We start from the raw sequence: 27313 nt of genomic DNA on the forward strand, positions 1-27313 counted from the left end.
TTCCTGACTTTATGCCTATATTGAAAATGTGTAGACCACTTCATGGAAAAAAGTATATAACTCACAATCATTAAACATTTATTTTAGTATAAACATGGGGATGTTAGAAAGCTAGACTAGGCCTATATCATTACAGTTTTTCTCAATTGATTTGACACTTTTCTCCAATGTAATTGCTCTCAAAACAATTAACACAGCCATTCAAGCACATGCATATTTTAACCAAACAGTTCAACTTTACTGCAAAGTGAAGCACTGCATTTTTTTTTCTAATAATGCGTTTATTAAAAGTAAATATTAAAGGGATTAATACTCCACCCCAAAACGAAAATTTGGTCATTAATCACGTACCCCCATGTTGTTCCAAACCCGTAAAAACTTTGTTCGTCTTCGGAACACAATTTAAGATATTTTGGATGAAAACAGGGAGGCTTGTGACTGTGCCATAGACTGCCAAGTAAAATACACTGTCAAGAGCCAGAAAAGTATGAAAGGCATCATCAGAATAGTCCATCTGCCATCAGTGGTTCAACCGTAACGTTATGAAGCCACGACAATACTTCTTGAAGCCTCCCTGTTTTCATCCAAAATATCCAAAATGTTCCAAAGACGAACAAAGCTTTTACGGGTTTAGAACGACATGGGGGTAAGTGATTAATGACAAAATTTTCATTTTAGGGTGGAGTACCCCTTTAACATCAAAACTATAGGTGTGTTCTCTATTGGTTATAAAACATGTTCATCAATAGTTGCACAAATAAACAAATGAAAATACACATTTACCCAACACCTGTCACCCATGTGACAAATTAAACTAATAAAACTATAAAATAATTTTCTATAATACCATTAAATAAAGATAATTAAAATCTGGTTGTGCCACCTTTAGCAACAAAATCTGCAAAGCAACGCTTCTGATAACTACAGAGCAGTCTTGTACAGCATTGCTGTAGAGCTTTGGCCCACTCTGCCCATTCTTCTTTGCAGAACATAACCTGAAAGAAAACAGAAAAGAAATTGAATCCATGCTTGAAAAGCTCCTGTCTTAACATCTATACAGGCCTCTTCCTTAAAAAAACTTAAATTCTGAAAAATGTTTGGACATTCACAGCAAATAATAGAAGTTGTCCCAGGTGGACTAAAAATCTAAACAATCAACAATCATAGTACAACACATTTTAAGTGTATTGACAACTTTTTCCCAGAGCTTCTCTAAAGGAGAGGCCATTATTTTTTTACATGGTCAGTTTGGGTAACTCTGATTTCATCTGAAATTCATCTGCACCCTTTACTTCTCCTTCCACCCTGTTGTCCACTTCTTCTCTGTCCATGTCTTCTTACAGTTTCTCCTCTTGCTCTTTCCACTAAACCAGTGCCCTCCTCTCTACTCATCATTTCTCCCATTCTTTCCCCTCTCCCATTTTCTCACACTCTCCTCTCTGCTCATCTCTTTCTACTTGTTCCACACTTCTTTTTCTCTCTTATCACGCCCCTTTCTCTACCCACTCCACTGACTTATATACAGTAGGTGAACAACCAGAATAGGTAATACCACTGCAGTGTTAACTGCAAGTCAGTCGCGTGTTAAAATCATTCGCGAATCTACCGCCAGGTGGCGCAAAGGGACGGATTGCGAACTGAATGTAATTGTAAAATGTTGGTTAGCTAATGGAGATGAAAGGAGGAAGTAAAACAACAATAACATTATAATATAACATTGTAACATCCTTAAAAACCATTAGAAAATTTACAGTGAGTTAATTTCAATTCAATTCAATCATTTCGGTTTATTCTTGGTTAAAAAACAAAACAAAAAAAAAGTCTTCAGGCTCCATATGCAGAGCGAAATGAGAACGGTCCAGCATTTAGAAATAATTCTTATTATCTCTATTATTATTCTTGATTTTTCTAACTGCTAACAGTTTGCATTTTCAAATTATGCCTTATGTGTGACCAAAAATTTAGTATTTTCTGTTTCAGCTGTTTGATCGCGCTGGTGCCTCATGCGCACATATTCATTAGAAACAACAGCCGTTCACTGTGCCATCCGGCGTGAGCAGCGGTCCACTTTGGCATATTTTTGTTCATTATGATTTTTTTTCCCCGTCGAATACTGAAACACGCATGAACTACAAAGCCTATTTTCAAATGGGCAACATCACGAATATGGAAACGTTCGGATTTCTCCAGAATGAGAGAATATAACATTACGCCTATAACATTATTAGGCCTGCCGTTATAATTTCTGAATGTAATAAAATGCAACTTATACATGACCTTTTTTTTCCTCTTACAAAAAAAAAAAAAAAAATGCAGCAAATGAAATTAGGCGATTAATCAGTTAAAATTTGTTACTGTGGGTTAAAAAAAATACATTATATACTTAGGAACAGAGTATGGGCCTAATTTAGGCTATGTTCCTAACTATTTACAAGTTTCGTGTATGTTTTTATCCAGGTTTTTTTTATTTTTTATTTTATTTTTTTTCTCCATTGCATCTGAAAATGACTGTGCATCACATTCACTTTGCACGCTATGCACATATGATAGCTTTGTGTGACAAGCAGACCAAAATTTATATAACTTTCAAATCTAATTCATGCCTATACATTCAAACATAGTGCATTTAGATGTGCCACACTAGATCTGATGATTTTGACGGAGAACCTGCCTCTTGCGTTGCTCAGCTGTGGATGATTTCAAAATGTTTGATATAAAGATTGCTGTCCCATTTTATTCAGGAATTGTTCATTTAAAAAAAAGAGAAAAAAAATCAAATTATATTGTTAGTTTTATGCTAACATGCAATCAAGATCTTCGGATACTATACAAGATACAAGTTCATTTAGGCTAACATGCACTGTGACATTTTACTGTTACAACTTATAAACTCCTTGAGATTTTAAAGTCAGTTTAATAGTATTGAAATTCAAGTTGAATCTAGTATAAAAAAGGTTTTAATTGCTGAAATTATTTCTATGAATTAATAATATGTTAGCATGATCATATCATTTTTTACGAGCTGTATTCGTTTTCCGAAACCAAGCACCCACTTTGTTATTTTTAAATCTATTAACTGCTCACATATCTTCTACAACGGGGAATGTATTTTTTTATTTTTTATTTTTTATTTTTTTGAGCAAGGTGCCACTGTCAGGGGAGTCAAAAGATAATTACATCATCATTAGAGTTGCCAGTTAACTTCAGAAATGGAAAATAAGGGCTAATTGAGATTCTTTCTTTTATTCTTTATTTATAATGTTTATTCTTGTATAAAATAAGTGTTTATTCTTTAAGAAAATAAGGTACAGAATAAGGGAAGGTCCAAATATTTGTAATGATAATATATTTTTAATAATATAGGCCTTTATTTGCCTGCAGTTAAAAAGTTGTCATATTTGTTTTGCTTCAACAATTTATGTAGGCTACAATTATTATAAAAAATAAAAAATAAAAAAATAAAAATAATGTCATAAAAAAAGCTATCGGCATGAGTAAATTTTACTATTATAGAATTGGGGTAGTAATTTAGGAGGTGAAAATACTGTGAAATTACAATGGCATGGGATTTTAAAGCATAACAACTGAAGGTCTATGGAACTATTTAAACAATGGCACTTAAAGTTTTGAACTAAAATATTATTTCAAACATATAACATATATATAAAACATACTTTTCAATGAAAGAACACTTAGAGAGTGTAGGTTGCTTCTGGTGTTTGGATTTGTACTGCAATATAATGAGCTCCAAGTTTAATTCAGTCCAGCTGGAGGGGGTTGGGTTTTTTGGGGGGTAGTTCTGTATAGCTTGTGGGGGTTGAGATAAAGGTGTGAATTTCTTGCTCTTTCATATGGACAGTGTCTTATGAGGGTTTCAAACTTGCAGAGCAGGTTTAGATAGGACAAATGCCTCGTCATATTGGTTTTAGGACAACTTTGAAGAAAGGTTTTGATCCTTCAAATGTTGACTACTGTATAGCGCAATATAGTTTATTAGTTATTATAACTTAATTTCAAAGGAAGTTGCCTTAACTCAAAAAAAAGATGCAAACTGTTGCATTAATTTTATTTGTTGCGTCCATACAATATTTTTTAGACTGTGAAATATAAATTTTCTCAGAATGTAGCCTATTCATTACCAATATATTGAACCATCTCCTTCCCAAACAGAGTTCAGACATTAGTAAAGTATCCATCTATGAACATGTTTTATAGGCTGTTTTAGATTTGGGAAATACACATGCGTTATATATATATTTATATATACAATGCACAAACCAGAAGCAAGAATATCTGCAGAGAAGGGTTGGCCATTTTTAAAAACATAAAATATCAATTTTATTTAAATTTTCGTTTTTGTGTTTCAGAGGAATAATCAATGTTAAGGCATCTCTCCATTACAGACCGTTCTGAAAGCAGAATTTATGCAAATGTGTATAAAATGCTTTAAAAACTTTAACAGAGATGTCTAGAAGGGAAATTGAATAGGTCTGCCCCCACGTAAGGTTTTTCTAGTTATTAGTTGTTCATTTGTCATTATTCAACTAATCGCAGGTTTATATTAAATTTACATCTATAATCCATAGTGAGCCTTAATATATTCCGCGCTCAAGACATGCATGAAGTTTGCCACAAAGCACAGGCAGAAGTAGCTTAATAATTGTGAAAAATTGTGAAAAATTATTAATAAACAAATGTTTTATTGTCGGCTGCAAGATTAAATTCAGTGCTGACTCTCTCCACATGGACGCGCCTTTAAAGAGAAATGCAACCTTCACAGATTACATAATGCTTTCGTTTTGAATTGATTTGTTTAAAAGCAGACATTTCAAGCTTTCTGTTGATATATTTCTCATGTTTGTGAGACACCCCAATTTTAAGTTAATTCATTATCAGGAAAAAATTTAAGTGCAGCCTAGCTCACTAAAATAGACCACTTTTAATGCTTTGATGCAAAGTAAAGAACAATTTCTTTAGGATAATATAACACATAATTCATATTATATAAATAATACTGCACACCTATTAAATGTGTCAAATCTAAAATATGGTGTAATACTGTGCAGCTTAGAGAAAATATAAGCACAGGCTCATAGGCTTGACGTTTATCCTGCTGGAATTCGTTCTAAGAAACGCACATAACTTCATAAGTACTAAACTTTCATCTGTGAATATTAAATATTTTAACTACAGTGTTTTTCTTTCATTTTCCCCGACTGCAGCCGCAAATGTAACACATCGGTGAGGCAAAGCTGACGGCTATTTGCGAAAATGTGCTTTGATGCGCTTGTTTGATAACTTGTGGTTAAAGCGCCACTCTGCAGTCAAAAGTTACAAATGCACTTTGCAGATGCGGCGGCGGCACGCACGGCGGTAGAACCATCATTTTGGTTGGCCACCTACTGTATTTATACCTCTTTATTTATTTCTCTTTATTATTGCATATACTTTTGTGCTCTTTGTATACTTTCCCTTTTATTATTACTCTAAAGCAATTGTGATAAATGTGTTAATGATAAGGAAAACTGCATTTCATGTGTCGAGTTTATGATTAACCAAGTAGTTATCAGTTTAGCACCAATCGAAAATATACCATGTTCATTTGATAGAATGACAAATGACAGAATTTTGTTAGTTGTCTTTGGATAAATATTTGTGATTTCTGTAAAACCAATAAAAGAAGCTACAATTGCTTTTTAAAAATATCTTAAAGTATTGGTTGTGTTAACTATTATGAAAATAGAAAATTAGAGAGTTTTGTGCATATTGTTTTGTGAAAATTATGAGCATGATTTATAATTTGTATGAAATGAATGAAAACATATAATCTGTTTAGGACAATTACAAAGTGTTCAGATCACTGCGTTTGAGAACAGTGACCTGAGTTTGGAGAAATGTGTCAAATCGATTGAGAAACACCGTAATAATTTTCCCATGTAATCCACAATTTCTATCATTGTATTTATTTAGTGGCATAATGCACACCTTTTTAAATGTATAATAATCTAAAATATAGTATAATATAGGACAATCACTTTTTGAAACCATTTAAAAACCATTTATATCGCAAAGTAAAAGAGAGGATACTGCACTGCTGCCACTCATGTGCTGGTGGTGTTGTGTGTACATTGTACTGTATATTGCACAGAGAAATACGTGCATAAACGTGTTGGAACTGATCCAGAGAAGTCTGATGATGTTCTGTACAAATTAATTTCATGCATATATATTTACTGCTTCTTGCGACATTTTATAGTGCATCCAGTAAAGGGAAATCAACCACCAATGTATATTATTGCCATGACAACCTCACAACAACCCCCAACACACACCCTAGTCCCTGACACACATTTTAAGACAAACTTATGCCACTGCACTGAAGCTATTTTTATTATTATTATTTTTTTTTTTATCCCATTTGGTGCTTGGCAAGTGTTAATTTTAGGCCCTGGACACACCACTTTTCATAATACTCTTCATATATATTTTATCAATTGCACTATAATTTTGACCTGATGGCTGATTTTAACAGGTAAACATGAACTGCACATACTGCAGGCCCATAACAGATATGCAACCATAATTCCTGACACACTTTCCATGTCACATAAACCCATATTTAAGGCAAACTGCCAGAAGGCTGTTGATGCCTGCTTTACAGTATAATACGTTTACATCCACAATTATTGAGAACCTTTCCCCCCGGTCATCAAAAAATAGTCATCATTTGCTCATTCTGATGTCATTCCAAAACTGTATGATTTTCTTCATCCAATAACCATAAAAGATGATGTTTTGCAGAATACCCAGACTTTTCTTTTCCATAAACGAAGGTAGACAGTGATTAGGGCATATATATATATATATATATATATATATATATATATATATATATATATATATATATATAGCATGTATTTAGCTTCAAAGCACAACTTCTCATATTCAGTGATTTTTATCGTTTGTTGCTACTACATTGTGTCAAAAGGGACACTCACCGTTTTTGACTTTGAAAACCCCTAAAAGCATGTTCTAAAATATGTTCTAAAACATATGATAGCTTTGTGTGACAAGCAGACCAAAATTTATATACCTTTCAAATCTAATTCATGCCTATACATTCAAACATAGTGCATTTAGATGTGCCACACTAGATCTGATGATTTTGCCGGTTGTCGTTGGTGTGAATCTGACAGTTCATCAGTGTCATTAATTTTTATATATTATAAAATAGCAGCTTGTGCATATAGCAAAAGATCTTCTTTCTTTTTTGCAAGTAAGAGAAAAACATACAGGTTTAGAAGGAAGGCTAAGAATCAGACATACACAAATGCTGGTTCTTTAGTCTTGTTCTTTTAAGGCCTCTGCATGCAGAGCTGATAAATGGTTAAATCAAGAGACTAGAAACCTCAAAATTCCTCTGCAGCAGAATTTTGCTCAATTTATTGTAGTCCTCTTTCAACCTATGATTTCAACATATATACTCTAAATTGTACTAATTTAGTCTCATCAATCAAACCTGCTGTAAATGTGCTCTTTTTTTCCCCTTTTTTTCAAGTCCTTCTCATCCCCTTGGTTTCAGATCCTTCATATTGTTACTTCTGTCATTGTATGGTGAGACTAAGGCTTTGTTGCAAAAGCCAGTGAGCTGCCAACTGCAGACAACTGCCTTCTATGTCAGCATCCTAACTGAAATGGGACCTCATAAATTAATTATTATTGGTATATACAGGCAGCAGTTCTGTGCATCATACAAATAGATTTACTCACATCAATTGTATGAGAGACTCATGAATGGATGGTGCATTTGTGAAGCAATAGCTACACATGCCTTATCAGCATTAAACCCAATTTATCTAGATTTTCACAAATTTCTGCTTCTAAAAGCATTTCGATCTGCACATTCAGGCTCTTTCACCTCTTCATCTTTAAATCCATTTCACTTCTCTCTGTCTCATTCAGTCATGACATTTTTTTCCTAAACTCTTCTTTTTCTGTCTTTTGTGGCTGTTGTCATTTTGTTGGCCATATTTTTTTTCTTTTTGTTCATATTCTCTTTTTTAAGTTGTCCCCTAACAATGCTGAGTAACATCAGTGCAGAATCTACACCAGCACCATTTCATCTTTCTCCTCTGACCTCATGTCAACCCATCCTTTCCTTATATCCTCCTCCTTATCCCCTCTTTGGTTTTACATAATCTGTGACTAATTCATTTAAAGTATGAAGCTGTTTCTACAGTCCTTATTTCGCCTCCAGGAGTGACTGCGCTTTGCATACAGAAATCAGTAGCCAGGCAATGGAGGAAACTAAGTGCTAACACAGCAAATTCCAGAGTTCAAAGCACCTTTAGTTACCATGGTTACTGATTGATTCCTGTCTTTTATAGCAGGTGTTTGCTAAAAGTGAAGTTGCAGAGTATCTGACAACAACATATAAAAGGACAAATTTTGACTAAGGGTGCCATCTTAATATTAATATAGTACACTTCAGTACACAGTACAGTATATATCAGAGAATAAAAAAAAAAAAAAAACATAAAAATAAAAATCCAGTGCTGGTATGTTATAGAACTATAAGGAATATAAATATTTCAAGTTACGTTGTGTTTTTGTATTATTGGAGACATTTGTGCAATAAATATTAAACAGTAGAAGTTTACATTTATTCTTCTCTAGGATTACAGTATATATCTGTCATGGAAAACTGCATCAGATCTCTAAAAATTTATTTATTTTTATTGATTTATTTTGTTGCTGGTAACACAGTTAGGGTTTTTGATTTTTTTATCTGGACACATTACAGACAGATACACTTTGATTATATACAAAGGTGACATTACTGTAAAAGTCAAGAAATAACTGACAAAAGCAAGTATAGAACATTAGAACACAAGTACCAGACAAGTTAACTAACTAATAAACAAACAAAGATAATAATAAAAAAAAGCCAGAGAGAGAACAAGAAAGAGAGGGGAGGGGACTAGAAGAGAGAGGGGACAAAAAAAAGAGAGAATAAATGAGTAAATAAATAAAATAGTATTTGTATTAAAATAGTATTTAAAATAGAATATGTCATATGTAATTATGATAAGGTAGTAACAATAATAAAGATAACTTTAGTGGATTTATATAAATATAAAAGTTATAAGAGTAATGGTTTATATACTGTATATGCAAATTAAAGAAACATTTATATATATATATATATATATATATATATACTGTATATATATATATATATATATATATACACACACACACACACACACACACACAGTGGTGTGAAAAATTGTTGGCCCCCTTCCTGATTTCTTATTGTTTTGCATGTTTGACACACTTTAAAGGAGCCATGTGTAATGTCTGGCAAAAAAATCTAGTCATACTCCACATTCCATACCAGATGGGGGCAGTATGCCTCAATAAAGTGAATTGGTCTACTCTAGAGTAACAAACGAGAAACGGCATAGTCTCTATGCTCCGCCCCTACCTTCACAACAACCCTAGAGCCATAGCCGAAGCCTAAAGGACGTTTTGCCTCCAGAGGAACGTTGGGTGATGTCAAGTGATTTTGAAACATGACATCTTCAAGCTACTCCCCTTCACCTTTACCAGTGAATATGTTCATATTCGTTTTTTTCATATTACATTTTGAGTTGTATATACACATTATTTGAATTAAATTAATTTGACAGACAGCATTCTGTCAACATCATTGTTCAACATCAGACAGCTGATGTTGACCAAGCTAGCGCCAACCAACGTAACCAGAGCTGCCAACTCTCAAGCATTCACCGTGAGACACACGCAATTGACTCTTTTCACACGCTTTCAAAAACTTGACCGCTCTGAATATAGTGAGTGAGTGCGTGCGCGGCCGGGGCGCTCTCTCTCTCTCGGGTTAATTATCATCGAAGACATTTCAAGCTTCTTAGGTAATGTTACATTTTAGCATCAGCTTGGTAGAGACGGGCTTTGGTAGATAACAGGTGAAAACCGGATCGGATCTGTGGGTAAGTTATAGCTAGCTAATTATCAAACGCAGCTACGGTTAGCCATCGCTAACATTAGCACCTTTATCGAACAGCCTTCGATACATTTCTATGTTATAACTTCCCGAAAAAAATACGCAAACATATAAAACAAACTTCTAGCGAAATACTAACAGCATCTTACTTGCCAATCCAAAAGAAATGTTGCAAGTTCGGAGTCGAACCTCATTTCTTTCAAGTCCATCAGTTGTCTCCATCGATGGAAAGCAGTGCCGATGTTTACTCTGTTTCGGCTCCTTTTCTTATCGGATTTGATTTGTGATTCCAAGCGCGGTTGTTTCCCTGTAGCGGGTGGTGGTGGTAGGTGTCTCTTGCCAAGGGCTTCAGCCATCCTTCCGCTCTCTTCCCTGAACTGAATTGAAGTAGTGGGCTGTACTTTCCACACGATTGACATCAGGTTCAAGTACGCCCACAAGCCGTGCGAGTTATTCGTGTATTGCAGGTTGGCTGGTGGTTATGTTGCCCGCATACCGCCTCCCATGGCCGTAACTGGTATTACGACACCTGTCGGGCCGTGGCTAGTAATGCTAATGCTAATTAAGGTTGATATCGCTGCAGCACTATAACGTGACATTTTTTTAATGACATCATCGCCCTTATTTCTTCTCGTTCTTTTGATGCGTGTAGGTCATTTTTTGGATATTTTTACCTCAATTTTTACACATGGCACCTTTAATGTTTCAGACAAATGTTCATCAAACAAATTTAAATATTAGTAAAAGATAACACAAGTGAACACAACATGCAGTTTTTAAATGAAGGTTTTTATTATTAAGGGAAAACAAAACCCAAAACTACATGGCCCTGTGTTTGCCCACCCTTAGCAGCAACAACTGCAATCAAGCGTTTGCGATAACTTGCAATGAGTCTGTTACAGCGCTGTGGAGTAATTTTGGTCCACTCATCTATGCAGAATTGTTGTAATTCAGCCACATTGGAGGGTTTTGAGCATGAACCACCTTTTTAATGTCATGCCACAGCATCTCAATAGGATTCAGGTCAGGACTTTGACTATAGGCCACTCCAAAGTCTTCATTTTGTTTTTCTTCAGCCATTCTGAGGTGGACTTGCTGGTGTATTTTGGATTATTGTCCTGCCGCAGAACCCAAGTTCGCTTCAGCTTGAGGTCACGAACAGATGGCCGGACATTCTCCTTCAGGATTTTTTGGTAAACAGCAGAATTCATGGTTCCATTTATCACAGCAAGTCTTCCAGGTCCTAAGACAGCAAAACAGCCCCATACCATCACACTACCACCACCGTATTTTGCTGTTGGTATGATGTTCTTTTTCTGAAATGCAGTGTTACTTTTACGCCAGACAAAATGGGACACACAACTTCCAAAAAGTTAAACTTTTGTCTCATCAGTCCACAGAGTATTTTCCCAAAAGTCTTGGGTATCATCAAGATGTTTTCTGGCAAAACTGAGATGAGCCTTTATGTTCTTTATGCTCAGCAGCGGTTTTTGTCTTGGAACTCTGCCATGCAGACCATTTTTGCCCAGTCTCTTAACTGAGGCAAGAGCCCTGCAGTTCTTTGGATGATGTTGTGGGGTTTTTGTGACCTCTTGGATGAGTCGTCGCTGTGCTCTTGGGTTAATTTTGTTCAGCCGGCCACTCCTGGGAAGGTTCTCCACTGTTCCATGTTTTTGCCATTTGTGAATAACGGTTCTCACTGTGGTTCGCTGGAGTCCCAAAGCTTTAGAAATGGCTTTATAACCTTTTCCAGACTGATAGATCTCGATTACTTTCTTTCTCATTTGTTTCTGAATTTCTTTGGATCTTGGCATGATATCTAGCTTTTGAGGATCTTTTGGTCTACTCCACTTTGTCAGTAAAGTGGTAAATTACATAATAAAATTGCAGAATAATATTTTTTATATTTGATACAACCACACTGGTGTTATTAGATCGTTCAGTGCGGCACAGCATCAGCTGCTAAATTCAGATATGTGTTTGCGCTTTGGCTGGCACTGAGCCAGAGACAGACGCGTTTGTACAATGCAGCACACGATTCTGTTGACCTTATGAATGCAATGGCCAATCAGAGATTTGCTCGCTGATTGAATTATAAACAACAAATTGTAGATGTGCGTATGAATGTAAGAAAGATATTCATTTCACAGTGTAAACAGCTTCTGTGATTATAATGGGAGTTTTTGAGAGTGCCTGAACTCTGGTTAGACTAAAGTGAAAATGTTCTTTGATAAAGTAAATGTTCTTTACTTTCTGTAAAATGAAAGTGTTATAATTAGTATCTTACAATATTGTTATTAAATTCACATTAAATACAAAGTCAGTCTTATTAAAAATATTTTATGGCATGACACCCATATCTGGTACTTAAGTAAAAAGTCGGGTTTTTTATGTGTAGTTAATAGATTACTGTAAGAACCTGTTTCTGTCATGTGTTGTGTTTTCCTCCCCCGCGTGCTCCATGTTATCCTTATGCCCTTATTTGGTCCTTCCTGTTCCCATTATGTTCCCTGATTAGTTCTTCATTTGTTCCCAGCTGTGTTTAGTTAATTATCCTCGTTCCCCTGTGTACTTAAGTTCTAGTCATTTCAGTCTGTTTAGGTGCGGAATTGTTCGTCTCACCCCATTGTTAGGTGTGCTTTCCTGATGGTCTGTTCAATAAAGTTCGATTATTGGTGGAGTCTCCACATTTCCTCGCTCAGGCACAGTAGACACGTGTGACAATTACACTATTACTCTACTTTGCTCATCACCCATTATACATCAAATAACAATCTGGTGCAAGACGCATTTACTTACACATGTTTGAGAATCGAGATATTTCCTGATATAGTTAACATGTTTGGAAATATTTTGAATAAAAAACATAAGCCTATATCATATATACAGTGCTATTGTGGCTGCTGTGTCACATGACAGGCATGACGAGCCCCCCACCCAACCTCCACACTGGTGCCCACTCAAAAATCATGAGTGCATGACGCCTCTGTTTGTTTGAATCTTTAATTCCCATTTTAAAATATAAGTTTTGGGTTAGGTGTCATCTGTGTATTACTTTATATTGGATAAGTTGTTAGAATGTTAGTATTTTTGCTGAAACTGAATTTAATCAAACTTGTTTTCAAAAGATTTTTATAAAGCAAAATTGTAATCATGGATGACTGGATGAGTCATGGAACCTTTTTTGTGTTTATATATTTATTTTTTCATTTATTTAAATGTATTTATTTATTCATTTATCCAAAATCTTCTAAAAATTGTTTTTGTGATGTTTATTCAGCACTTAATTCAGTCGTCCTCTAATGATTGGGATTTTTTGAGGAAATATTGATATGGAATTAATTGTGACTACTTTATTAATCAATCAGCACATTGTGTAGTTAGTTTGAAGCAACTGGTAAATGTTTAAGCACAGCCTTTATACAGATCATTACACTGGCCTGATCTTGTAAATTCCAACTTGGAATTTAATGGTCAATAGTTTACTTGTATCTTTTTGCTCATATCCACATTTCTCCAGTGCTGCATGGAATATGAGCAAGAGCTTTTAAAGTTCCCTGGAGAAGTATGTTAAGCACTGGAATAATATCATAATACACTGATCTGCTATGGTTAGTGAAATATTTTGTCAGTGTTATTCCTAATGGGTACATTTCTTAGTGTTTCCTGAAACTGTGGCAGGTTTTGACAGCACACCACTGCAGTCCTGCTGAATATTTCATGACCATCTGTGAAGAATCATAGCTCTGTTTGCATCGGCCAATGAAAATAAAGGAGTATGGTAGAGCCCCGCTTTTTCCCATATTATACTTTAACTGCTGATTATTCAACAGTTGTTGATTTCTCTTAGCTGCAAAATTTAAATTAGTTTGTTTTTGGTTCATCAAAAGTTACTACTAATTTCAGGTAAAATGGCTTAATATCAGGATTTAGGTGAAGTGGCTATCAGAGTGAGGGTCAGAAAATTGTTTATTAGCTTTCAGATCAATGTACATCTGCTCTCCATACCTGCTGTTTTTGTGTGAATAAAGAAAAGTGCATGAAGAGAGAGCGAGATAGAGGAGGTGTCTCTGGAGAGTGTGTTCATTAAGTGCTTTGGATTGTGCGTGCATTAAGATGGCAGATACAATGTGCATGCCAATGATGAGGGGCTCCACTCTTACGCAGCACCACAGGGAAAGCACACACTCTTTCTGCATCACAAATACGCTCATCTGACTGGTGGGCTCTTGATGTTCACACACACTTATACGCACGCTCTAGCACAGGTACACTCGTCCAGTGGATAGGATGTTGACGGTAACACCCATGCACACATAGCAATTGCACCTAGTCTCATGATGAGGTGAGAATGGCACCACTACGTAATTGAAGGAATGTGTCTTGTTCACCTGAATGGTGCAAAGCAGCATAAACTGTAGTGACAGAAATGAGGGGTAGCAGTCTGCAAATGAGAATTGGGAGGGGAAAAAACACACAAAAAATTATGTCAGCTGCGGTTGCCGGTTCACTCCAGGGACAGGAGAGAAAATGTCAGATTGAAATCAACGTGCTCCCACAGCTGTTTCCTGCTTCTCAAATCACATCATTTCCAGAACAGTCAATGACATCCTGATAACAGTAATGACAACTTCTAATGAAAGATGGATGAGATCTGCTTATTTCTATTGTGTAAATTGATAGTCCTGTTTTTATTGGAACAGAGAGGTGAAGTAGTGACCTTAATGACTGTACTGGATATTCAGTTTCATCTGTTTCTTTTATTGAACGTATTGACAAAATCATAAACAACTGACCTTAAACTGTCCTGTAAAAACTGGTGTGACTGGATAAAAGAGAGAATGCTTTAGTATTTGTTTATTCCCTGCAAAATTCTTATTGATACTGCTGTAATGAAAGTACCATAATATTTGTGATTATGTGGTTTATATGATAATTGTTTTGTGATTGTGTTTTTCGTGTTGAAACCATGGTATTCTTGTACAGTATGATTGAATTGTCATTGTATATGAAAATGTTAATCATTCAATACCATATAAAAGTAGCACTGTATTTTGATAGTGTGACTGTATCAAGGTACCTCAGCGGTACCTTTTTGAAAAGAATGTCTTAGGAAGGATCTGAATGCATTTTTTTTTTTTTAATGAAACTAACAAAATGTGTTTAAATGTGATTTATCTTTTCAGGAGTCTCTTTTAACAGTGTATATACTCAGATTTGGAGGGTGCTACTGCATCTTACAGCTGATCCATTTCCAGATGTCTCTGATCTGACCATGAAGGTTCTAAACAGCATCGCATACAAGGTACAGACATTCCTGGGAGCTGGACATCTGGCCTATTTCACTGAGCTCGCATATTTATATCTGCTGTTTCTTCTTATATCTATATATTTGTATTTCATTTGTAAGTCTTGCAGGTCCAGAACATTTTGTGCTACAAGTATTGTAGACTAGAACGTTGTCAGGGTGAAAAGATTCTTAAAAAAATATTCCAGGTTCAGTACAAGGTAAGCTCAGTCAATAGTATTGTAGTGTAATGATTCAACTTATCCCTGCTAAGCACCCTCAAACGAAATCAAAAGCATCCTCAATTAAAGCTGTATTAATGGCATTTTTTTTAATATTTGGCAAACTTTTCAGTGCATTATGGTTTGCGCTCTGGAGATCGATTTCTGTCAATGTGTTTTTGCAGCGTTGAGCAATGTAGCCAATCACGGACATATCTGTTGATTTCTTAAATCAGAGGTGGTTAAGGTAGAATCCACTCCCTGCTGAAATCGCCAAAAGTTTTGTTCTGGTATTGTGATCGCGATGAACTAAGATGAATGACAGATTTTTAGTGGTTATGAACAGAGCACTCTTTGCACTGTAGCAACAGACACCTGTATATATATATATATATATATATATATATATATATATATATATATATATATATATATATATATATATATATATATATATATAGTTACAGCACCCTCACTAATTTAAGAAGCTGATCTGATTCTGGAGTCGGGCCTGAGAGAGGAGGGGTAGTCGGAGTTCCCAAAATCCTCTGACAGAGTATCACACATATTTGCTTGTTTTCTCAGGTCTACTTGCATCATGTCTACATCAGCTTGAGCCTGATTGCAGCCAAATAACTAACAATGGAATTTCGTTTTTGAAGCAGAGTTTTAAAGGGTTTTTTTTTTTTTTTTTTTTTTTTTTTTTTTTTTTTTTTTTTTTTTTTTTTTTTTTTTTTAGTACCAGCTACATAAGCACTACAGTACTTTTTGTTAGACACTGATTAATGTTGAAAAGTCCATAAACCATGATTGCAGAACTTTCAAAGGTTATTTAAATTTTCAGTAATCAAACTTGTTTTGTCTTTGACCTTTCTTAACTTCCTGAGCAGCAGGTGACAATGAGTGCCAATTTGTCATGCTGACATTTTTGCTGTGATATTCAGATAGACCTGCTGAGTCCAGTCAGTGCAAAATAACACACACACACACACACACACACACACACCTCTATCAGAGCCTGTTATGTTCTAACTTAAGCCTGTTATGTTCCAACTCATACTAGCACTAAAATTACAGTATAACTTCACTGATAAAAGGAAAGTGCATCATTTTGCTGAAAGACAATATAGCACTGCGAGTGATATACTTCTACAATACAAAATTGCATCTTGTTACTACAAATCCCACTAAAAAACTACTAGAAATGATAAATCATTCAGGCACTACCTTTTTTTTTTGACCAATTGCATACTATTTAGGACAGCAGTGCATTCAAGTAACTAACTTTAATGATCTAGGATCTGATTTTTCATGTTTACACTTCAGGTATATATAAACCCAATCTCACATGAGAATCAGATAAGATGAGCTGATTTTGAGAAGATTTTGTTTTTCCTAAATTATTAACTGTGCAAGTATAGAGTTGTTTAATGGTGCTCCACCCCCATGCCTCTGTAATGCCTTTGCTTTTATCATTCTATATTAGATCTTGGATTTAAATAATACAACAGATTTGGATTTAGAGGAAAAACATAGCAGCAAACTATGAAATTGTGTGTTTGTGCAAACTACAGTAAATAAGAAGTATAATTTTAGGGCATCATATATGCTCATAATGCATGGCTTTTCTAAAAGGTAAGCATCTTAATTGTCAAAATGCACTGTGACAAGCTGGGTAAAAAAAAACAAAAAAAAAAAAAAAAAAAAAAATCAAGTTGAAATGCATTTGCCTTTGCTTTGGTAATAAAAATATTTAGAAATGTGTAATAAAATCAAATTATTATAATTAATATTTTTAATGTGTGAAGCATTTATGATTTTCTAAAGTATCGTGCTGCTAGCTTCTCAACATAGTAGCAGGAAACTCTATTGAAGCCAATTTTAAGTTGTTGCTTGTGAGGACTTAAACTACAGAACATATGGAGGTTTTGCTTTGACAATTTGTGTAGACACCCTTAAGCCACTGCAGTGCTTAATGTCAGTGGACACTCAGTCTTATAGCAAGGCAAATCGCTAGATTTTGGAACCTGGCTAGTGTCTCTCTTTTATAGGGGTTGTAACTAAGAACATAAATAAATTTATTTATTTATATCCAATTTATTTGGTCTTATAAAAATTTTTTCTCTCTCCTCCTGTCCCTATCACTGATTATTGTCAGTGGTGGAAAGAGTACTGAAAATTTGTACTTAAGTACAAGTACTGTTACATTGCTGAAATAATACTCGATTACAAGTAAAAGTACCGTACCGATGTCAAAACAGTACTTAAGTACTAAGTACTCCTCTCAAAAACTACTAAAACTAAAGTACTACAGTCGTGGCCAAAGGTTTTGAGAATTACATAAATATTGGAAATTGGAAAAGTTGCTGCTTAAGTTTTTATAATAGCAATTTGCATATACTCCAGAATGTTATGAAGAGTGATCAGATGAATTGCATAGTCCTTCTTTGCCATGAAAATTAACTTAATCCAAAAAAAACCTTTCCACTGCATTTCATTGCTGTCATTAAAGGACCTGCTGAGATCATTTCAGTAATCATCTTGTTAACTCAGGTGAGAATGTTGACGAGCACAAGGCTGGAGATCATTATGTCAGGCTGATTGGGTTAGAATGGCAGACTTGACATGTTAAAAGGAGGGGTGATGCTTGAAATCATTGTTCTTCCATTGTTAACCATGGTGACCTGCAAAGAAACGCGTGCAGCCATCATTGCGTTGCATAAAAATGGCTTCACAGGCAAGGATATTGTGGCTACTAAGATTGCACCTAAATCAACAATTTATAGGTTCATCAAGAACTTCAAGGAAAGAGGTTCAATTCTTTTAAAGAAGGCTTCAGGGCATCCAAGAAAGTCCAGCAAGCGCCAGGATCGTCTCCTAAAGAGGATTCAGCTGCGGGATCGGAGTGCCACCAGTGCAGAGCTTGCTCAGGAATGGCAGCAGGCAGGTGTGAGCGCATCTGCACGCACAGTGAGGCGAAGACTTTTGGAAGATGGCCTGGTGTCAAGAAGGGCAGCAAAGAAGCCACTTCTCTCCAAAAAAAAACATCAGGGACAGATTGATCTTCTGCAGAAAGTATAGTGAATGGACTGCTGAGGACTGGTGGCAAAGTCATATTCTCAGATGAAGCCCCTTTCCGATTGTTTGGGGCATCTGGAAAAAGGCTTGTCCGGAGAAGAAAAGGTGAGCGCTACCATCAGTCCTGTGTCATGCCAACAGTAAAGCATCCTGACACCATTCATGTGTGGGGTTGCTTCTCATCCAAGGGGTGGGCTTCTCATCCAAGGCCAAAGTGGGCTCACTCACAATTCCACAATGCCCAAAAAACCACAGCCATGAATAAAGAATGGTACCAAAACACCCTCCAACAGCAAATTCTTCCAACAACAGTTTGGTGAAGAACAATGCATTTTCCAGCACGATGGAGCACCGTGCCATAAGGCAAAGTGATAACTAAGTGGCTCGGGGACCAGAATGTTGAAATTTTGGGTCCATGGCCTGGAAACTCCCCAGATCTTAATCCCATTGAGAAACTTGTGGTCTGAAATTTTGGGTCCATGGCCTGGAAACTCAAAAACCCACTAATTCTGACAAAGTCCAAGAAGTTATTATGAAAGAATGGGTTGCTATCAGTCAGAATTTGGCCCAGAAGTTGATTGAGAGCATGCCCAGTCGAATTGCAGAGGTCCTGAAAAAGAAGCCAACACTGCAAATACTGACACCAGCAACACTGCAAATACTGACTCTTTGCATAAATGTCATGTAATTGTCGATAAAAAGCCTTTGAAACGTATGAAGTGCTTGTAATTATATTTCAGTAAATCACAGAAACAACTGAAACAAAGATCTAAAAGCAGTTTAGCAGCAAACTTTTTGAAAACTAATATTTATGTAATTCTCAAAACTTTTGGCCACGACTGTAGTTACTAGTTACTTTTTGGCTGGCGATATTTAATTACCAAAAAATATTCATATCAAAGATCTATGTGGATAATAGTAACTTTGAACAAAACCCGCTTTTATATTATTGTTTACATTTCAGTAATCCATATCATATCTTTTCAATATTCATATCTATTTTCTTTTTTAACTTAATGAATCTGTGGGAGACAAACGCCATCATTTTAATGTTTGATCTGCAGCCCAAACACATAATAACTTTATTTCCATCTACTCAATCATGATAAATCTACCTCTCTTTCGCTTACCAGCAGGTTTTAGCATATACATCAGATTAGACCATCTCTCCAGATGGCAGTGAGAGGATGGGGTTGTTAACTAGATTTAGATGATGCAGATAAGTCAACTTGCTGTGTTTTTATAAACAGCACATTTTCAGATTTTTACCCTTTTAGGCTGCGATTATAGTTATGGGGAAGAGTTTTGCTGTTACTTTTGTCTCTAGGATTGCAGCTCAAACAACGATGCATTCTCTTTATTTGCATACATTAACTTTTACTACATTTTACTTACAATACTACGGAGCCACCAGAAAGTTTTCTTTCTTTTTTTCTAGCACTTACAAAACTTTTAAATGGAACAGTAGTCACTGTTGTACAGGTACAGTAGATGGTAAATTTAGACTGTTAAAGTAGGTTTTTCTTGATTTTTTGCTGCTTTTGATGTACTCAGGACTATGTGATGCACTATGTGATGTAATTTTTTAGACATTTTAGGCATTTTTGTTATGCATCTGCTTCTCACATCAGGCCACCATCAATGCTCGTACACAGAGGATTCTGGACTCAGGATCTCTGACCCAATCAGCACCTTCCAGCCCCACCAGCAAAGGAACACTCATACATCAAGCAGGGTAAGTTACAAATACTTAAATATGTATTTCATCTGTTTAAAACCAGCATCAGGACCGTATAGTCACCTGGAATGATTTTGTTTTTTTTAAATAATAGGTGACAAAGCAGAATGTAATAGCTTGTGCATCTCTCTTTTGATGCTCTCTCTTTCATTTTACTCTCCTTTGCTTTTATTAAACAGGATCCTGCTCCTTTTGGAATATGTTTATTGGCTGTGCTTGGCTATTTCTGTTGATTTTGTTTTAACATGCAGCATTGCATTGCATGCTGGCTCTGTTCTTTCACAGCGCATTAATCTGTGTGTTATGGCCATGCTTGTTGGTGTTGTAGTGCTTCTCACAGATCCAAATGCTCTTCATCTCTCTCCAGCGGATCTCCACCTATGCCTGGTGCCTCCAGCTCCAGCCTCACAAATGAAGTGCCCAAACCGCCGGTCCAAGAGGGGCCTCCCTCTCATCCACCATACACACCAACTCTGGGTAGTCAGGCGCCCCACTCGCAGCAGTTCCCACGCACCAGGAAGATGTTTGACAAGGGCCCTGATCAGGTAAAACAGTGATATTGGTTTCCCACAGATCTATCCACCAGCTGTACTGTCTATTTGACATGTCAAATGATTTCAGAAAACTGTATTTTGCATCCATATGATTTTCCTATTTTATGGCTCAGACAGTGTCCAATGCCTTGGATGCCTTCAGTATTCATTTTATATAGAGCATAAAACCTTTGTTAGATGGCTAGAACCTCAGTAGTCTTCAATTAAAGAAGAACATTTCTCTGATGTACAAGAAACCCATAGAACACATAAAGAGCTGGATGACAGAAAATAGGGACTATGGATTAACAATATAAATAAAAATATTTTAAAAAAAAATTAATCGTTTTTACATTTTGTAAATAACTAAAAATAAATAATAATGAAATCATTTAAAATAAAATTAATATTTCATATTCATATAACTGAAAAGAACTGAACTGAGCTGAATGATGACATCACTAAATCAACAATGAACTGACTTTTGACAAACAGTTGCATAAGAAGCAGAATAAAGCACAGTCAGAAGGTCATTGTACAAGACCTAAACACCCTGTCAGGGTTTATTTGGTGATTCAGTTACATATTGTCACTTTTGTATTTTTATATATAAATTTTTACTTTTATATAGCAAGGATGAATTAAATTCCATTAATTTCCATTTTAAATAAATGCTGTGCTTTTGATCAATAATTTTTTTTTTGGATCAAAAAATCCTGAAAAAAGTAACAGTTTCCATAAAATATGTATAATAGTAAGTTACATGTTACTCGATAATTATTCAAATTAACTGTTTGAGCATTTATAATAATAAGAGATGTTTCTTGAGCATATTAGAAAGATTTTTGAAGGAGCTAGTGACTGAAGATTGGAATAATGACTGATGAAAATTCTGCTTTGCCATCACAGGAATACATTACCTTTTAAAGTATATAGTAAAATAGGTTATTTTATATTGCAATAATAATCCACAATAATATTGTTTTTACAGATAAATGCAGTCCTGATGTGCATAAGACTGATTTCAAACTAAATTCAATGATTAATGCTCATGACTCATGCTGTTTTTTTTTGTTTGTTTTTTTGTTTGTTTGTTGTTGTCATGTAATAACTTTTGCCAATTCAGTTACATGTTGTCATTTGTCTGTGTATTTCTCAGACTGCTGAGGATGAAGATGAGACCGCCGCTCACAGGAGCTTCATCAGTGTGAGTCTGCAGACGGGTCTTTGTGACTGGAGTGCCAAATACTTTGCTCAGCCCATCATGAAGGTGAGTGCTTCAGGATCAGAAGAGAGAAAGAGGTGAAAAACACACGAAGAGAAAAGCATTTAATGTCATTCTGATATCAACTGTGAATGTGATTATAATACATGTCCCATATGCTATCATATCTCTCAACACCATGGCTAACACAACAATTTATTAGTGAACACTGGTTTGCTGGTTTGGTTTGTTATGTGCTGGCTAGTTTTGTTCATCCTGTTCTTTATCTGCACAGGGCTGGAAAACTCTCCTGTTCTTCATAAAACCTGCTATTCTGATATTTTACATGGGACTTAAGGCTTAAACCTAAACCTACCCAATAGTGTTAACAAATGCAAAACTGATATAAAAACATATTTGTTGATGCAACCGTGACATTTCAACTTCCTTATATGCAGATTTGAACTGCTTTGTCAAACCGCGATTACACAGGATTCGAACCGGAGCTCCTCTCCACATTAAAAAATATTATAGTAAATTTACTATAGAACATGTAGTAAAATTTCTATAGTAAATACTATAGTAAATACTATTTGAACCATACTATAGTAAAGGTACTATAGTAAATTGTGAAAAACAAATACTATAGTTGTTTATAGTAAATGTGCCATAGAAAGTGTAGTAAAAAAATTCTATAGTAAAAAAACACACAGACTGATATATTTCAAATGTTTATTTCTTTTAATTTTTATGATTATAACTGACAACTAAGGAAAATCCCAAATTCAGTATCTCAGAAAATTAGAATATAAATTAAGACCAATACTAAGAAATGATTTTTATAAATCTTGGCCAACTAAAAAGTATAAAAATGAAAAGTATGAGCATGTACAGCACTCAATACTTAGTTGGGGCTCCTTTTGCCTGAATTACTGCAGCAATGTGGCGTGTTATGAAAGCCCAGGTTGCTCTGATAGTGGCCTTCAGCTCTTCTGCATTCTTGGGTCTGGCATATCGCATCTTCCTCTTCACAATACCCCATAGATTTTCTATGGGGTTAAGGTCAGGGCGAGTTTGCTGGCCAATTAAGAACAGTGATGCCATGGTCCTTAAACCAGGTACTGGAAGCTTTGGCACTGTGTGCAGGTGCCAAGTCCTGTTGGAAAATGAAATTTGCATCTCCATAAAGTTGGTCAGCAGCAGGAAGTGCTCTAAAACTTCCTGGTATACGGCTGTGTTGACCTTGGACCTCAGAAAACACAGTGGACCAACACCAGCAGATGACATGGCACCGCAAACCATCACTGACTGTGGAAACTTTACACTGGACCTCAAGAAATGTGGATTGTGTGCCTCTCCTCTCTTCCTCCAGACTCTGGGACCCTGATATCCAAAGGAAATGCAAAATTTACTTTCATCAGAGCACATAACTTTGGACTACTCAGCAGCAGTCCAGTCCTTTTTGAAGCGAGACGCTTCTGACGCTGTCTGTTGTTTAACAGTGGCTTGACACAAAGGATGCGACAGCTGAAACCCATGTCTTGCATATGTCTTTGTGTAGTGGTTCTTGAAGCACTGACTCCGGCTGCAGTCCACTCTTTGTGAATCTCCCCCACATTTTTGAATGGGTTTTGTTTCACAATCCTCTATAGGGTGCGGTTATCCCTATTGCTTGTACACTTTTTTCTATCACATCTTTTCCTTCCTTCCCTTCGCCTCTCTGTTAATGTGCTTGGACACAGAGCTCTGTGAACAGCCAGCCTCTTTTGCAATGACCTTTTGTGTCTTGCCCTCCTTGTGCAAGGTGTCAATGGTCGTCTTTTGGACAACTGTCAATTCAGAAGTCTTCCCCATGATTGTGTAGCCTACAGAACTAGACTGATAGACCATTTAAAGGTTTTGCAGTTGTTTTGAGTTAATGAACTGATTAGAGTGTGGCATCAGGTGTCTTCAATATCGAACCTTTTCACAATATTCTAATTTTCTGAGATACTGAATTTGGGATTTTCCTTAGTTGTCAGTTATAAACATCGAAATTAAAGGAAATAAACATTTGAAATATATCAGTCTGTGTGTAATGAATAAATATAATATACAAGTTTCACTTTTTGAATGGAATTAGTGAAATAAATCAACTTTTTGATGATATTCTAATTATATGACCAGCACCTGTATATATAAAACAAGGCAGAGCACTGAGTCTGTGACTACCTTTACCAGCAAGGACACTAGGAGAAGTGAAAGCCAAGCAAGCATCAGATCCAGAATAACAATCCAAAAGGTGAATACACATGAGAAATCAGAGCCTGGCAGGAGGTAGTAATGTTATCAGGATTTTTACATTAAAATACATCATAATTTAGAAGTTTTAGGCTATTTTCTGTCCTGTTTTGACCACCCTCATCCGATCACTCTGTTTGAATAGGCATGGCGGATTGTAGACTCGGAAGTAAAAGCCCACTGCTATGATTGGCTAACAGTTGTGAATGTTTGACAGACTACGTCCTTCACAGATGGACCTAAAGATTTAACCTAAAACCTGCTGTGATTTAGGTTAAAAATACATAGATACTCAGTACATATCAAACAATCTGTAATAACAGACAAAGCAATAGAAGACGAGGTCTTCACTGGGGATCACTCTCTAGGGCTCATCAAAACAGGTCATAGTCACTTTCTCCTTACAGGGAACAGAAGGTATATCCACAGCGGCAGGGAGTACAACTAAGGATCTTGGCATTAGAGGTAAGTATCAACAGGTAACAGTCTTTCTCTTCCCACAGAGTATTGTAAACAAGGAACTACAGCTAAGGATCTTAGCTTAACAGCATTCAGACAACGATTGCGAATGTAGCAAAGTGGCATTGGGCAACAGAAACAGTTACACTGGAGAGATGACTACGCCATCCTAGGACTTGCACCCAGGGAAATACTACGCACCCTCAGGTGCTACTCAAGGCAACACAGGTTCAATTCTACTAAATAAATGAGCAAGAGACGTGGGTTCAGAAATATATTTTGTTTTATTAATTCAATTAATAAATTACTACTTACTTCTGATCTCCAAAATAAACACACACACAAAAAGGTTTACAGGGCTGTGGCCAACTGGTTTCACCTCCTAAAGAAGCATAATTTCAGTTATCACACACTATCAGTGCACACATTCACACAATACCCAGTGAGATTACTCTTGGTGATCGACACGGCACGATACTGCACACGGTGACAAGACAGCACCACCACCACACAAGTGTGGAAAATCTGCCTCCCTGCTTTTTGTTGGACACATAGCACCTGTAATTAGATAAACCAAATCAACTTAATAAACCACACACCAGCACACTAATTCACACTGAATATAAAGAAATGAAGATAATATTAACTTAACCTCAATTTCTAACAAAATCAAGTACACACACAAAAAAAGAAAAACAATTTCCAACAACTGGTTCAAAAAGACAACTTAATAAATAAATAAATCAAATTAATAAACTAAAAGATGAAATACACACGGAATGAAATACACACTCAGGTAAAAAGAAAATAAACAATCAGATGATAAATCTGAATGAATAAGTTCACCAGGCATTCATAGAGGCTGATGAGGCCTTATATAAACAGATGTTAAAGTATAAAGCCAAGATTAACCATCCAAAAAAAAAAAAGCAAAGGAAAAGCAACTAATGCATGAAAGCAAAATTAAACGGATACAAAACAAAAACATAGACAAATCAACAAGGAACAAGACAGCAGCATATTTCTGGGTGATGTTCAGACTAAACCACATGCACTGCAGCAGGAACCCTCCAACATATTATGGAGACTTCAGCAGTCAGCCACATTAAACTGACAGGGCTTACATGAGCACTGAACAGTATAGAAGCAGAAGTTAATGCTAACAGAAACTGGATAATGCAGCCAACCACCATACCAAAGCAGAGCCAGTATGATGGGAAGTAGTGTAGAAGCAAGGGGCTGACAGCAACAGGATGCCGAGTAGGCAGTCCGACCAAACACCAGTCGCAAACATTAAAAGGGACTCTCTAGCCTACAGAGGATTGATCTTGTCGCCTAGCAACTGTGACAGCTGCGTTTGACGACAGTAACATTTGTTCAGGACTTTTTTGAAAGTGATATTAAACTGGTAGAAAACAAAATGTTCACAGCCTGTCTAAATATGTTCACTTTTGGTCCATTTCTGTAAAAAACGAAGACTGTAAACTATATAAATCTGCATCTTAGTACAATACAAGTCAACATTTTAACTGCTTTAAAGTTTTCTTTTTTTTTTTTACTTTGTACAGTTAGATATTCGAATAAGTTGAAACCCAGTACTTACATTTAAAAGTGTAATTCTCTCAAAAATCCTGCCGTCACTGGCACGCAATGGATTCTACATGTAGGGTAGGGTAGACTGCGAAAGGGGCCATCTGTTAAAGTCTTCATTGCCTGAGAAACGAAGGGTGCATTTCCAGGCCACATTTTAAGGAGCCTTTGAATTAGGACAGCCTTTTGTCGCACCTTTGTGATGCAATTGCTCTTCAGATCTGGTCCAAACACTCTGTTAATGAGATTGAGAATGGGTGTAAGAAGAAGAAAGTGGGGCAGAGTCCAGAGTGCACATGACATACGTGTATGTGTAACCCCTCTCTCCCGGGTCCTCGCCGCCACACCTCGTACTTGCTCCAAGTGGGCCTCGAACCCGGGTCTCCGGCATGGGAGGCGGACACACTAACAAGGAGGCTAAATGACTGCAGCCACTAGCGTCTGTCACTAGTGCATCTCTTGAGATCAGGGGAGTGAGGTTTTACCTGCACAGCACCTACTCACTGGCCTCCGTTACATTTGCAGATTTTAAGGACCCACATTAGGTGAGAAAACAGTGAGGTAAGATTTTGTGACCCAGTAAAAGTTACGCCAGTTGTTCTGTTTCCATGGTGATAGTTCTCCTAAGAGAGTTTTTATTCACCCGTTTTTCTTTATTTCAAAAAGAGGAGAAAACCCTTTCTGCCTGTTCCCAGCCAAACTAGAGCTGGCAATATGCATTGTCCCCAGAGAGGACTCCCTCACACACATATAAAACTGCTGCTCCTGCAGTAATCATTATGCTGTCCCATAAACCAATATTTAAAACACACACTAACAATAGTACCATGTTTCTACCATGTTATTTGGACATGTTCCATGGTGTACTATGTAGTACCATGATGTATAAAAATGGTGAT

General features: G+C 36.2%; 1 protein-coding gene across 4 annotated transcripts in view; it reads left to right on the plus strand.

Annotated features, from left to right (window-relative positions):
• Nucleotides 1–27313, plus strand: part of LOC109076937 (regulatory-associated protein of mTOR-like) — a 128326-nt gene that overhangs the window by 38066 nt on the left and 62947 nt on the right. For all 4 annotated transcript variants that reach the window (XM_042725671.1, XM_042725669.1, XM_042725672.1 and 1 more), the window contains exons 11-14: nucleotides 15211–15329; nucleotides 20242–20345; nucleotides 20716–20893; nucleotides 22041–22151. In XM_042725671.1, the coding sequence (XP_042581605.1) occupies nucleotides 15211–15329; nucleotides 20242–20345; nucleotides 20716–20893; nucleotides 22041–22151 (512 nt within the window). The remainder of the gene's footprint in view (nucleotides 1–15210; nucleotides 15330–20241; nucleotides 20346–20715; nucleotides 20894–22040; nucleotides 22152–27313) is intronic.

This window comes from Cyprinus carpio, chromosome B6 (genome assembly GCF_018340385.1).
Source record: "Cyprinus carpio isolate SPL01 chromosome B6, ASM1834038v1, whole genome shotgun sequence".
In the NCBI taxonomy this organism is placed as follows: Eukaryota; Metazoa; Chordata; class Actinopteri; order Cypriniformes; family Cyprinidae; genus Cyprinus; species Cyprinus carpio.